This window comes from Macadamia integrifolia, chromosome 10 (genome assembly GCF_013358625.1).
Source record: "Macadamia integrifolia cultivar HAES 741 chromosome 10, SCU_Mint_v3, whole genome shotgun sequence".
NCBI classification, from domain to species: domain Eukaryota; kingdom Viridiplantae; phylum Streptophyta; class Magnoliopsida; order Proteales; family Proteaceae; genus Macadamia; species Macadamia integrifolia.
The window spans coordinates 9,660,840-9,673,911 of NC_056566.1; the positions used below are offsets into that span (position 1 = coordinate 9,660,840).

At 38.5% G+C, this 13,072-nt stretch overlaps 1 protein-coding gene across 2 annotated transcripts in view; it reads right to left on the reverse strand.

Annotated features, from left to right (window-relative positions):
* LOC122090567 (GPI transamidase component PIG-T) overlaps positions 1-12,787 on the reverse strand; it is a 16,324-nt gene extending 3,537 nt beyond the window's left edge. The window contains exons 1-4 of one of the 2 annotated variants that reach the window (XM_042660207.1): positions 12,397-12,787; positions 10,990-12,213; positions 648-794; positions 375-555 (exon numbers count right to left, since the gene is read on the reverse strand). In XM_042660207.1, the coding sequence (XP_042516141.1) occupies positions 375-555; positions 648-794; positions 10,990-12,213; positions 12,397-12,621 (1,777 nt within the window). In that variant the 5' untranslated portion in view covers positions 12,622-12,787. The remainder of the gene's footprint in view (positions 1-374; positions 556-647; positions 795-10,989; positions 12,214-12,396) is intronic. The other variant, XM_042660206.1, reaches the window with a different exon arrangement.
* Between the last annotated feature and the right edge of the window lie 285 nt (positions 12,788-13,072).

Consider the following 13,072-nt stretch of genomic DNA (forward strand, 5'->3'; position numbering starts at 1 on the left):
CCCCCCCCCCCAAAAAAAACCCCCAACCAGAAAAAAAAATAAATAAATAAAGAACAAACAAACAAACAAACTATCTAGAGTTGAACAATTCCATAACAGTGTACAAGCACAAGTGCAAGATTCAGGGTACGCAATCAAAACTTCCAAAGCCATACAGGTTTGAGCATATATCAAATTTAAAAGGAGAAAACCATTAGATAGGGTTCCATCAGAAGCATAAGCCATAGGTACACTGAATCCATTGTAGACAACAGGTTCCTTTAATCTTCCATCAACTAAGATGGATCTAGTGACTGCTTCCAACTAAAGGTCCTGTAGCCCTGTCACAAGATTCCCCTTCTCTAAATTTACATCATCTATAACTTATGAATTACCTTGGCTTTTTAAGAATCTTTCTTCCTCAGCAACCCGCCTCCTTAATACATTGAGCAGTGATCCAAAATACAAAGCAAACACCGTGCATGTGATTGTAATCACATTGTAAGGCATGCTAAAATCAGGAGTGGCAAGAGGCACAAGTAATATTTCTGTGTAAGACAGCACAGGATTCTTCTCCTGCATAGCAAATCCAGCCAATCCAGAAAATCAATAAAAGTAGATGTACAAAATGAATCCCTTCAGGATCAAGATACTGCCTGAATTATTACCTGAAACTTAGATAACAATGGTGACTTGCTGGAGTCCTCTTTAAGAAAATGCATACTTGCTTCAAAGTCAGGAAAACTAATTACAGCTGATGGAATGTCAAATCCCTGATTAGCATCTGGAGGATATTCATCAATGTGTAATAATCCCTACAATGGTTAAAAAACTTCAGAGTTAAGAACATTAAAAAGAAAACCAAACAGGTAAGACTGCCCAGTTAGAAAATCATATGGTAAACATATGGCCCAGACGGTCTCTATCGTGACATATGTGGGTGCTAGTGCTACTCATTGCCCCCAGGCCATATTTTGCTAGATGAACTGCTAAGTCATTCGTGAGTTGTACTTGTGTTAAAAATGAAGATCCCGAGGGATTGAATCCTGAGAGGTTTAAGAAAGAAAAATGATTACTGGTCAAAGCAGATTACAGTAACAGCCATCTGATTGAAAGGAAAGAGGTTCAAACAGAATTCTCACACAAAAAGCTTTAGACAAGTTGAGGCTTAAGTGCTTAACATACTGGCCTTACATAAAGGAGAAATAACGGTTTACAAAAGGTTAAGAGTATCAGATGCCATTTAAAGACGTCTTTATTGAGGTTATTTGGTCCATTATTCTGTCAGGGTCAATCTATGTGCTTTATATATAATTTTTACATTTTTAATAATGCATGTAGACAAACTTATGCTTCACTCTTCCCCTGTCAAGAGGCAAAAATTCTTTGACTGGGTTTTTGAGCAGCTTAAAAAAATGGTTTTTATACGTACCATATATTAGTTTAGAGGTAGCCTAATGTTGTTGCAATAAATGATAAATGAATTGAATTTTGATAGTTGTTAGTGGATCAAAAAGCCGGGGGCTAAATTTTTTATTTTTTTCCTTACCAGATATGAGCTACGAATCAAATGGCTAGTCATTGGGTACTCTACTCACTTAGGTATGTTCCAATATATGTTGCATCACCAGAATAATGGTTAGATTATTTTATTTATTTACTTTTGCTCAAACAAGGGAGCTCATTCAGCCATTAACATAAGTGTTCAGTACAATGGCGAATACAACTAAAAACAAAGAAACCTCAACACAGTTGGGGCCTCCAGATCATAGTTGTCAAGGCGACCCAAGACAGTAGAGAGGTGTCTAAGAGCTTAGGCGGCAAGGCGTTGCAAGGCGCCCAAGTGTTATTTTTTACTTCCCCTCTTTTCTAACATTATTTTATATGCTACATATACCTTATATCATCAAAAATCAACATTAAGCCACATCAAATCATAAAAAATCAACATTACACTACATCAAGTCTTCAAAAATCAACATTAAGTCACATAAAAAAAAAAAAAAAATAAAAAAAAAAAAAGAGCAACTCAGTGCATGAGACTCCCGCTACTGCAAGGTTTGGGAAGTCAAGTGTACATAGCATTACCCCTTGCTTTGCAGGAGAGGCTGTTTCCAAGTTTTGAACTTGTGACCATCATGTTGCAATAGTACAACTTAACCATTGTGCCACAAGTTCGCCCCCTCAACATTAAGTCACATTAAGTCATCAAAATCAACATTTAGAGAAATGTTCTTGTTCTCTAATAAGTTCCACTGGTTAAATGACTTTATTTTTACATGAGACTTTTTGTATTAGGTAGAGCATAAAACCAACTTTCCAACAAATCTAAGTCATGATGACAAAGTTATGTTCCGGTCAAACTTATTTTAAAGTGTGAATGCTGTTAAAATCATCTGAATGAAAATAATTTTATGTGCATCAAAACAAAAGATTATTATACCTTTGGTTTTAACAATGTCTTGCCATTATAAGATTTATGAAATTTTCAAAATTGAGAAAAACCCAAGCATTTGAAAGTTGAAAATTGCTCATATAACAAAAAATCAAGTTTTTGTTCTTGGACTAGGGAGTTGACTCTTTTATCCTTTTGGAATTTGAATTTTAAACTATTTTTATTGGATACAAATAGGGGACAGTGCACTAAGGCAACAGTCACCCAGTGATGCAGTTGGGCGATGGAAGGGATCTCCTTGATTTGGGAATTTTCTTATTTACTTTCCTCTTTTTGGTTTAGAATTTAGTTTGTGGTATTTTATTTAGCTTGGATTTTTATTTCAGTATCTATCTACGCTAGTTTCCATTTTTAATTAGTTACCATTGAGATGCTTCGAGTTTTCCTTTAAGTAGTCATGTAATACAATATGGAGTTTTAGATTTGAATGAATTTGAAGAAGTATGTTTTGGTTGGAATTGTTGGCTACCATGGATGGTTTCCTTCTCCCCCTTCTCTAATATTCTTTATCCATCTCTCTTTTCTGGATTTTTTCCCTTTCCTATTCTTTTCTTTTCTTATCTTCTCCTTCCTCTTGCTGGTTTTCTCTCCCAGTCCCTGTTCTGGGCAGCAGTTGCAGCACCTTAGGGATCGATAGATCTCCTTCTTTTCACCTTCTTTCTTCACCAACTTTTGGGGGTTAGTTCTCCATTGAAGGGCGACCCTACGCCTTGAATCTCAGGCCCGACAGTGGTTTCTGCTGTGAGCAACTACACCTACAACTCAGGTCACCTCAAGCCACTGTCCAGATCTGAATGGCAGGGAGTATCACACCTTCTTGCCTGCCGTTGAGGTACCTGTCTGCAGGAATCAAGAGGCCACAGGGTTGGCCGCCTTCGCCTGAAATTTCAGGTCTAATAGAGGAGATTTGAAGGAGATTTACCCCTCGCAAGCTGCTGGTTTCTTCCGGTTCTGCTGGTTGTCTAAGAAGGAGAAGAAAAACTCGTGAGTTGTGGTTTAAAACCCTTGAATTTTGTTTTACCTATTATAACCCAGCCTTTACCTTTTAATTCCCTTTGAGTTTCTTTATTTCTAATTCCAGAATACCGCTCCCTCATATCACGTTATTCCTTGTTTCCATTTATTAGTTTGCTAACTTATAATTACAATTCTACCACTCTTTATTAGAAATGCCAAATTAACAGAACTGAGCTTTCTTTGGGATTAATTCCAGATCTGTCCCCATTCAGCTATTTCACTTTAAAATGGTTATTAAGTTGTGCCATAAATTACATTACTGCCATTGGTTTGTTTAAATTGAATTATTTGTTAATTGTGGGCCCATAAGAGATCCGATTCCAACTTTTGGAACCCGGATCTGCATCACCCAGACCCCAACTAGGACGCTTGGACGCCTAGGCAACGCCTTGACAACTTTGCTCCAGATACAAGCCAATACAGTTTCTAATACCATCACATAACCAAGCTGGTCCATTCCTAATAGTTAAAAAATAGTTTTGATGCATACCCGATTTTGGAACCCTTAAATTTGGGTCGTTATGGGCCCACAAATAATAAATAAATCAAATCAAAGGGAGCGATGGCAATTTCGTAAATTCTCAAAAAGTATCATATGGGAAAGAATGAATAAGAGAAGGGGAAAAAACTGTGATTCAGGCTCTCTTTGGCATAAATTCTATTTTGCATTTATGACCTATTTCTGAAAAATCATTTGTGAGTATAAGTTTTAAATAACAATCGTTTGAACTTCTAGACAGAATTTATTATAAAATCCAAACTGGGATTGGTACGTGAGATGCATAGTCTGCTCAGGGATTTGAAGATATCTCATAGGCTCCATAAACCAACAAGATCTCACCATCTCTTGTCTCACAAACACAAGTGGGTTTCCATTCAAAGCCACTACTTCATTGGCACAAAAGATCCGTATCTCGAGCATTGAGAGACCGAAATTTCCTACTTAGAAGCTTGCAAAAGCAAATAATCCCAACCTCAAATTTCCTCAAAACCTTCTTCCACACCAACAAGAATCTTTGAATAGCAGAGACTGAGAGCATAACCTTCAAATCATTTACACAGCAAGCACAAGTGGGATATGTTTTTCTTGTCAATACAAATTGGATGATGAAGGGTGTTTAGTAATTACAAACACCATTACATACCATAGGTATGGGACAAATTAATGTAGAACCAGCCTAACTATTAAGCTAGGAACCAACTCTACAGCAGGATCACCTTATACTAATATAAGTAAATTACAGCAAGCAAAATTCCTAATTCCTCCATAACAGCAGTAAGAGGACAGTGTAGGGGGGGCCTAACAACAAGGCCAATGTGTATAGAAATGATACATAAATTAACACTCAGACTAATGTTCAACCTAGAAACAAATCTTACTCCTCAACATTAAAGCTATTGTAATTATCACTTGCAATCCAAATTAGTAACCTAAGAAAATCCTTGTTTCACCAGTCAGGATACTACCGATCGGATGTAAAACTGTGATTAATTAACGCAGTAAAACATTCCCAAACTTTCGGATACAGCAGTAAACCAGAAACTGAGATAGCAGAATATTCCCAAAATAGTAACTTATGGAGAACACTGGTATATCCCTAAGGCCACCTCAGAGAGAGCCCAATTTTCAATCGAGGGTAGGGTATGGGGTAACATTCAACTCTTCAACAACTTAGCTCCAACTGACAGTTAGATCAGCAATTATGAGTGGATAAAAATTAGAAACTTTACATCGGATTTAGTAACTTAACAACACAGAATCTTGTAGCCATGGGATGGTCCTCAAACCACTGTCGAAGATAGCCATAAATAGGCTGAATCACATATTAAAACATGAGCTTCAAATAATGGAGGAAATGAAGAGGTATCGCCACTTGAGATTTCTGCCAGAAATTGCCAGAACCCGGGTTGCCGCAGGAGATGTTTGAACTTCAATCTTCAAACTGCTGTTGAAGCTTGATAGGACTGGTTATGGTACATCAAAGCACCTCAGAAGGTCTTCAAAGTTGGTCTCGGTTGTCTCTCACAGAACACAGTTCAGGGTTTGGAAATAGAAATTGAAAATAAAAGCAGACAGAGAAGAAAGAGAAGAGGAAGAAGGCATAGAGAAGGGAGGGGTCTCCCACCAATGGCTTCTCACCATAAATTTTTCACAGAGAAACTGACTCTTAGCATTTGAATTACTCAGCCAAGCATATAGCCTATTTTCTTTTCTCCAAACCGGTTTTTTTTTTTTTTTTTTTTTTTTTTTTTTTTTTTGGGGGAGGGGGGGGTGGGGGGGTGTATGTTCCCCTTCCTTGTATTTATAAAATTGATCAATTACAAAGCAATTCTCCATGTGTGGGAGAGTGTTGGACAGAAAAGGTAACCACTAAGATTCTAGTACAATGGAATAAAAGTTACTTTCTAAAACAAAAAAGCTGAAATGTAGAAACTAAATAGGATCAAGCTGTCCATATCTTGTACTACACAAGTTCACATCTATAACTCCATGCAAGCTGTCATGGGTCCCACTGATGCAAATACAGCTGCACTTACCTGGTTGCACCAGCATGACCGGCTGTGGAAGCCAAGGGCCAAGAAGAGCCGGTCTAGCCTGGGTCTGTGGTCCAACAGGGGCTGGTAGTAGTTTAGTTTAATAATATGTCTTTTATTTTATCATATTTGTTTTGGGATAGGATACGTAAGAAAAGTAGGAGTCAATTTCAGTGTTGGAGTCTAAGCAGGAGTCTTATTATTTTCTCTTTATATACTTGCATATACTTAGTGTTGAAAAGAGATGAATTTATTTAAATGAAATTAGTTTGATTTGTGCTTGTGAGCTTGTGCATCCCCCCTTCTATTCTATTTTCCTTTCTTCCCTAAGGCCCTCCATCACCCACAAGATCTTCTAGAGTCTTCCACTGCAAGGAATCCACTCTAGCAAGATCTTCAAGCTGGGGCCCACGAAATCTGATAAGAAAATCCCCCTTAAACCGTTGTTGGATGGAGGATATCTCCGACAGAATATTGGCTGGACCTGTGGGCCTAACTAACTCCATCACAGAAGCCCAAAGATGGGCCTGAAAATGGCCTAAACCGATGGTCAGAATAGACCCTGGTTTAAGCTGACTATAATCAAACCCATGTGGACTCTTTAGGGTCTGTTTGGGTTGTCCATACACTGGATCACAAATGCTCTTCTGAGATTTGTCTTCTTCATGCTGATTGGTAGCAGTGACGATATTTTCATTGTAATAACTGATTAAATTATCTCATGTATAAAGGAAATATTTTGACTTTAAAATAGATTGACTGGATAGGAACCTTTCTTAAGATGATGTAAACTTTGATATGATTGTCCATAAACAATTGCTATTTGGTATGAGATTTAATCTTCTTTCTTCTCTAACGTATGCATTTTCAAATGGGTGACAAGTACCTAAAACAGATAGTAATCTCAGAACCGTAGTTAACAATCACAGAAAGGAGACCTGAAGATGAAGGTTTGATTATTGCAAGCAATGACTTGCGGGATGTCCTCTCAAATGATTTGGCTTGTGAAGTGGGTCACAAGTGCTTACACGAGGGAGGTCCCTCTACTGCCGCCAGAATCCTCAATGCAGAACCTCCAGATGAAGATACTACTGCATCACAGCAAATGAACCAATTGAGATGCTCTTTTGCAGGTGCTCACTCGACTTGTGCTAGGACGGAAGAGCTCTGGTAATATCAGTGTCATTGTTATTGATTTAAAAATAGGTTAAGATGGAAGGAATTGGAGAACTGCACCAAACAGATCAACGTTGAGGTAGAGAAACAGAAAGATGTGCAGGTTCAATAACTCAGGGAGAGAGAAGATAGGAAAGGATCATAATGCAGTGGATAAGAGCAGTGAAGGTTATATATGCTCCGAGTCTTTACCATTCAAAGGGTCTACCTAAAGAAGGAAAAAAATGTACAGGAGTCAAACAGCTTGAACCAAGTGCCATTATCCTAACAGAGTGGGAAAGTTAGACTGAAGGTCGCCTTGCTCTGATGAAGCCAGCGAGCAGAGGGGACCAAGCTATAGATGAAGAAGGAGAAGAAGAAGAATAAGACAAGGCACTCGCCAAGTAAGAGGGTGGGCTGAGAACAGCGGGAGGAGAGGAGAGCGAACCTGCAGCCATGTCAGTTGTGACTTCAAAAAATCCAACAGCAATCGACCAGAACAGAGTAACGAAGAAAGAACACACACACGCACACACACAGAGAAGTGAGAAGAGAAGACAACTGAGCCAGTGATAGACTCAGAAGATGAGAAATATCGCTGGATAGGATTCACTTTTCTAAAAAATCAATCGTACAATCACAAACTGAAAAGGAAACAAAGAAAGAATAGACAATTAACTTCCTAACAAGGACTAACTACTAACTAGACCTTTCTCATGATAGGGACACTCCCCCTATCGTGAGTAAGGTTCTACATGCTAATGCAACGATGAATGGGTCCAATAGGGGTACAAATGACACCCCTATAGATTAGAGTCCAGACCAGAGTTAAAACTTAAACTTAACACTCCCCTTCAAGCTGGAGCATATAAATCACCTATGCCCAGCTTGGAATAACACCTTCGGAAAGCAGAACCAAAAAGAAACTTAGCAAATACATCATTCAACTGGTCACCAGATGAAACTAATGAAGTAACAATCAGCTTTTTATAATAGCATCTCACAGAGAATGGCAATCAACCTCAATAAATTTGGTCCTTTCGTGAAACATGGGGTTGCTGGCAAAGATGGCAGCTTGATTATTGCAAAACATCGTCATAGGTTGAGAAATTGGAAAACACAACTCTTGAAGAAGAGACTTCAACCACATCAATTCAGTTGCAATCATGGTTCGAAAACACGCCAAAATTTCGCATATTTTGCTTCCTCCTTTTTTTTTTTTCATCAAAACAAAATTGCATGGCAAAGAACTAATGATGTTGAGGATCACAAAGGTATAGATTTGCTAGAAATGAAGCTAATAAGATTGTGGGAAAAACAAGAGAGAAGAAATATGAACATATTTATAACAATCAGAGCACAAAGGAAGGAGGAAAAGCTATTTATAAGATAGCTAAAATGAGGAAAGGAAGAGTAGCGATCTCGACCATGTTAGATTTATTAAAGGTGAAGATGATAAAGTACTAATAAGGGATGAGGACATTAAGGAGAGATGGAATGATTATTTTTTCAGCCTACTAAATGAAGACACTTCGAGTAATAATGTCCTGAAAGACTGCATTATCCACTAAGACACCAAATGTCAAAGATGTATACGAAAAATGAAGGTGTCTTAAGTAAAAGAAGCTTTAAGGAGGACTAAAGTAAGGAAGGCATGAGGCTCAGATGAGGTCCCAATAAAAGTGTGGAAGAGCATAAAAATCTATGGTTGATCTTGGCCAACCAAACTATTTGATAAGATTATGAGCACAAGAAAAATGCCAAATGAATGGAGGAGAAACATTGTTGTTTCAATTTACAAAAATAAGGTGATATTCAAAGCTGTAATAACTATATAGGCATAAAACTAATGAGTCATACCATAAATTTATGGGAGAGAGTAATCGAAACCCACCTAAGACAAGAAACTACTATAAAAAATAACCAAGTTGGTTTTATGCCAGGAGACTCATTGAAAAATTTAGAGATTGCAAGAAGGATCTCCATACGTTGTGTGATTGGTGTATTCCGTTAAAAATGCAAATTACATGGTTATCTCCAACAAATAAACAAAACCTCATTGAGGTCGGTAACTACATCAAGTTTCTACTACCATCACACAATCAAGCTGGTCCTTTCCTAGGTTTCCATGACCTCTCATCTCCAATCTAAAACCAACAAAGTTCTGTACACAAGTTATAAAGCCCATATCCATATTTGTTTCCAGGCTCTTAGTTTAATCTTATGTGATGAAACTCTTTCATTCTTAGCATTATTGATGCAGATTAATCACCAAAAAATGCTTGTTTTATTAGGAATAAGCCTAGGGCTGGGTTCCATACATGTTGGACATTTGATCCCATGTGTTTTGAGTGTAATAAACCACTTTTATGGGTTTAAAAGAGGAGCTCTAAGATTGAGTACGGGATTACTAGCTAGTTTCCTTTTTTCATTAGTTTCCTTTTAAATTGGGTTTAATTTAAGTTATATTGATTTCTTAGGAGTCAAGTTATTAGATGAGTCAAGTCATTAGTAGTTAGTTTATTTTTTCAACTAGTTTCTAATTTCAGTTTTTAGTAACTATTGCATTAGGAGAATATTTGGTTTCTTTTTTTCAGGAACCATCTATTTTATAATTCCCTCCCCCATCAACATTATAAATAAAGAAAATGAGGCTCCTAAGCTTAGAATGATTTTGATAAAAAAAATTAATGGTTGTTGCTATTGTCTTCTCCATAAAGAGTTGTCTTGTGTTTGATCAAGGCTAATGGAATTGGTGTTTGATCCAATTGACTCTTTGCGGTGTGAAGCCCAAGAGGTTCCTTTCAAGTGTTCTTCGTCCTCTCTCAAGTATGCAAAGTACTACAGATCAGTCCAAGCACTACAGGTAACAGATCTGATCTTTTAGTTTCTGGTTTTGAACTCCCAGATTTCTCCTACTCGATCCATCACTGATCAGACCATCCAGCCACCTGATGGCTTCCCTGTTTGGGTCGAGTATTACCCCTGCTGAAAGCATGGTTCGATCCTAATTTGGGGTCAATCAGACCAGGGATTTTATTGTTATCAAACTTCTCTCTATTCTGACCGATTTTAATTAGCTCAGTTTCAGCCGAGAACTTTGAATCGGTTTGATCTGAATGTTGCTTACTGTTTGCTGGCCTGTTCCTCATTGATTTAGTCTCTTTAAGTTGGTGATTTAAACCCTTAAACTTCCTGATTATCATTCAGTAACAGACTTCTGATTTATAATCTGATATAACCCTATACCTATATCTGATTGGTCCTTCCTGCTGGTTTATATTCTGATCTCATAAATTCCAGTTTCTGGATTCAAAACTCTGATTTACAGATCTGTTTTATTCCTTTATTCTGGCTGTTGTTTGCTGCCTATCTTTGGCTGATTATTTGGTTGTTCTTCTGATAAAAAGATCCTGCAGTTGAGACTTGGTTAGACTCCCTACCCTAGTCTACATTAATTAATTTTTTTTTCCTTTTTTGCTGGAGGAGGTATGCAAATTTTATTGGTTAGACTATTCAATTCTTTTCCTGCTTTCCTTTCTAGAATTTAGTTAAACAAGTACATGGTGGCTTTCCTGGTCTTCTAATCATCTAGGCACATTCTAACGTATCCTTACTTATATCAACTAATAGTTACATGGTAAGTTGTCACTATCATCATATAAACAAAATGATCATATTGTGTAAGTTTTCTGGGTTCACAGGAACTCTCATCTCCATATCTAACATGAATAAGGAGATTCATAAACATTGACCAGCCATATCCATCTAAGCTTCCAGGCAATAGTATATTACATCATGTGACAACTCATTAAGAATTAGAAAACCAGAACACCCATAGAACATACCTTATCGAACTCTATGGTTAGAACACCTGATTTCATGTCGCAAGGAAGTCTCAAAAGCATCTCCATCAGCCCAGGTGAGACCCTATCTTCAGAAGGTGAAACCCGTATTTTCTCTATGGTCTCCGAAACAATTTGTGCTTCTCCATCAACAAAAATCCGAAGAGTATGAAAATAAACTTTCACATACCAAGGCACAACTTGGAAAACTTCAATCCGCACCTTACAGCTGCCTTTGTTGGCACTATCACCCAAGAATCCCTTGACTAATTCTGTAGATTTCAAAGTGATAGCAATAGAACCTCTAGCATTCCCACTTCCCATTAAGAACCTACTAGTGTGGAATGGTGCTTGAGGAGACGACCAGAACACAGGCTGTTTCCATGTCAAACTTACATCAAATGGCTCATAATCACTATATTTCTCAGTGGAGAACTCATATAGAACAGCTGAGTTCCCACCATGCCCGTTGTTTATCTCTTCAATTACCCTATCAGGACTAAAAGAAAGCTGAAATACTGGGTTACTCCAAGAGCCATAGGCCTTTTCAGCAACCCAATTTTTCTCATTCTTCTTTCCCGACTCATTGAGTTCAGAGACTAGATTCCTCTCAAGTCCAATGAATACAGTGCTAGACTTTGCAAGTTCACATTTTCCAGTGATTTTCCTGCCAAAAATTGAGCTTAAAGACCAACTTGGCTGCGGTTCTCCAGGTTGAAGAACGACTGTAAGAGTCTGTTCAAGCGAAATCCCACGTTCCACCCCAACCTCTGAATCCGTTTCACTTGATGTCAACCTTAACCGCTGTGAATGATAGAAACCCCTATAGATAGAAGGTCTGTCCATTAGAACAGCAAGTCCGGCTTTGTCTCGACAAGGGAGCAATTTCAACCAGGGAGTTAGGTTCTCAGTACAAACAGCCTCCCGTGGCAGAGCACCATATCTAAGGGCACCCAAGAATGGTCGAAAGCTCCAATGTGGAGAAGCATAAGCAGTAGATGATTCCAAGAAGTTAATGGAAGCACAAAAGAGACCCGCGAGGGTGTGGGTCAGATTTTTCCAGGTTGAATCGACCTGGTCAGATGGAACATCGAAGACAGCCCACAACTCAACTCCGGGAGGTTTCGCATTTGCGCTCGATACAGGATCAAATCCACCCCATTGTTCGTAGTTCCAGCGGCCTTGCGTGAATGACAACTCCATCTCACGAATCCGGAATTTTTGGACCTAATCAAAAGCAGCATAAAAAACCCATTAGTGATCAAGCTCTGAACTTAAACCACAGTTTTGCAGACAATGGCAATTAACAAACCCTAGATTCCAAGCAGAAGTGAAGCTGCTCGGGGAGTGAAAAATGAAAACTAGTAACATAAAACCTAATTTTCTCGACGGGAGATGAGGAAAAAGTACCAGTTGAGCGATGGCTTTGGGGAAGAGCCGATGATGGCGGCCATGGCTAGTCGATGGGGGAGCTCTGCTGTCGAAGTGAAAATGAGCAAGGACTTTCCGATCAGGCAAGGGTTTCAGAAGCAATTCTTCGGAAAACTCTTCTTCTTCAGTCGATCCAGCAAAGATTGGAGAGAAGAAATAGTGGGATAGCACAAGAACAAAGAGAATAGAACGTAGAAACAACATTATTGGCTTCACTGGCGCGCCTGCAATGAAAGGGATCCTAGAGGACCCGCCATTAATGAAACCAGAGAAAGCTCGTAGTTTTTTTACTCTATTATTTTTTTATTTATGGATAATTTATAATACCACCTAAAGAATCAACTATAGTCTTTAAGGCGTTTGCGCAATCGGCTTGTTGGTTGGCTTAATTACGCTAGTTGGGCTTGTAGCTAAAAGTCGTCAACATAGCTTTCCTCTTCCTCTACCTTCACTCGCTGCCTTCTGGCTCGTCTAGTTCGGAATGGGATGTGGAGGGGATTGTGGTCGGATCGATTCCTTCTGGCTCTAGTCACTCTCTTTCCGTCACTCGTTCAGGTCAATGTCTTTCAGGGCATCGGTGCATCTTTTTCGTGTACTCGTTTCTGTCAATAAATCTTTCTCTCGTACTGGTCCTTCTTTCTTGCACGCCAGTATT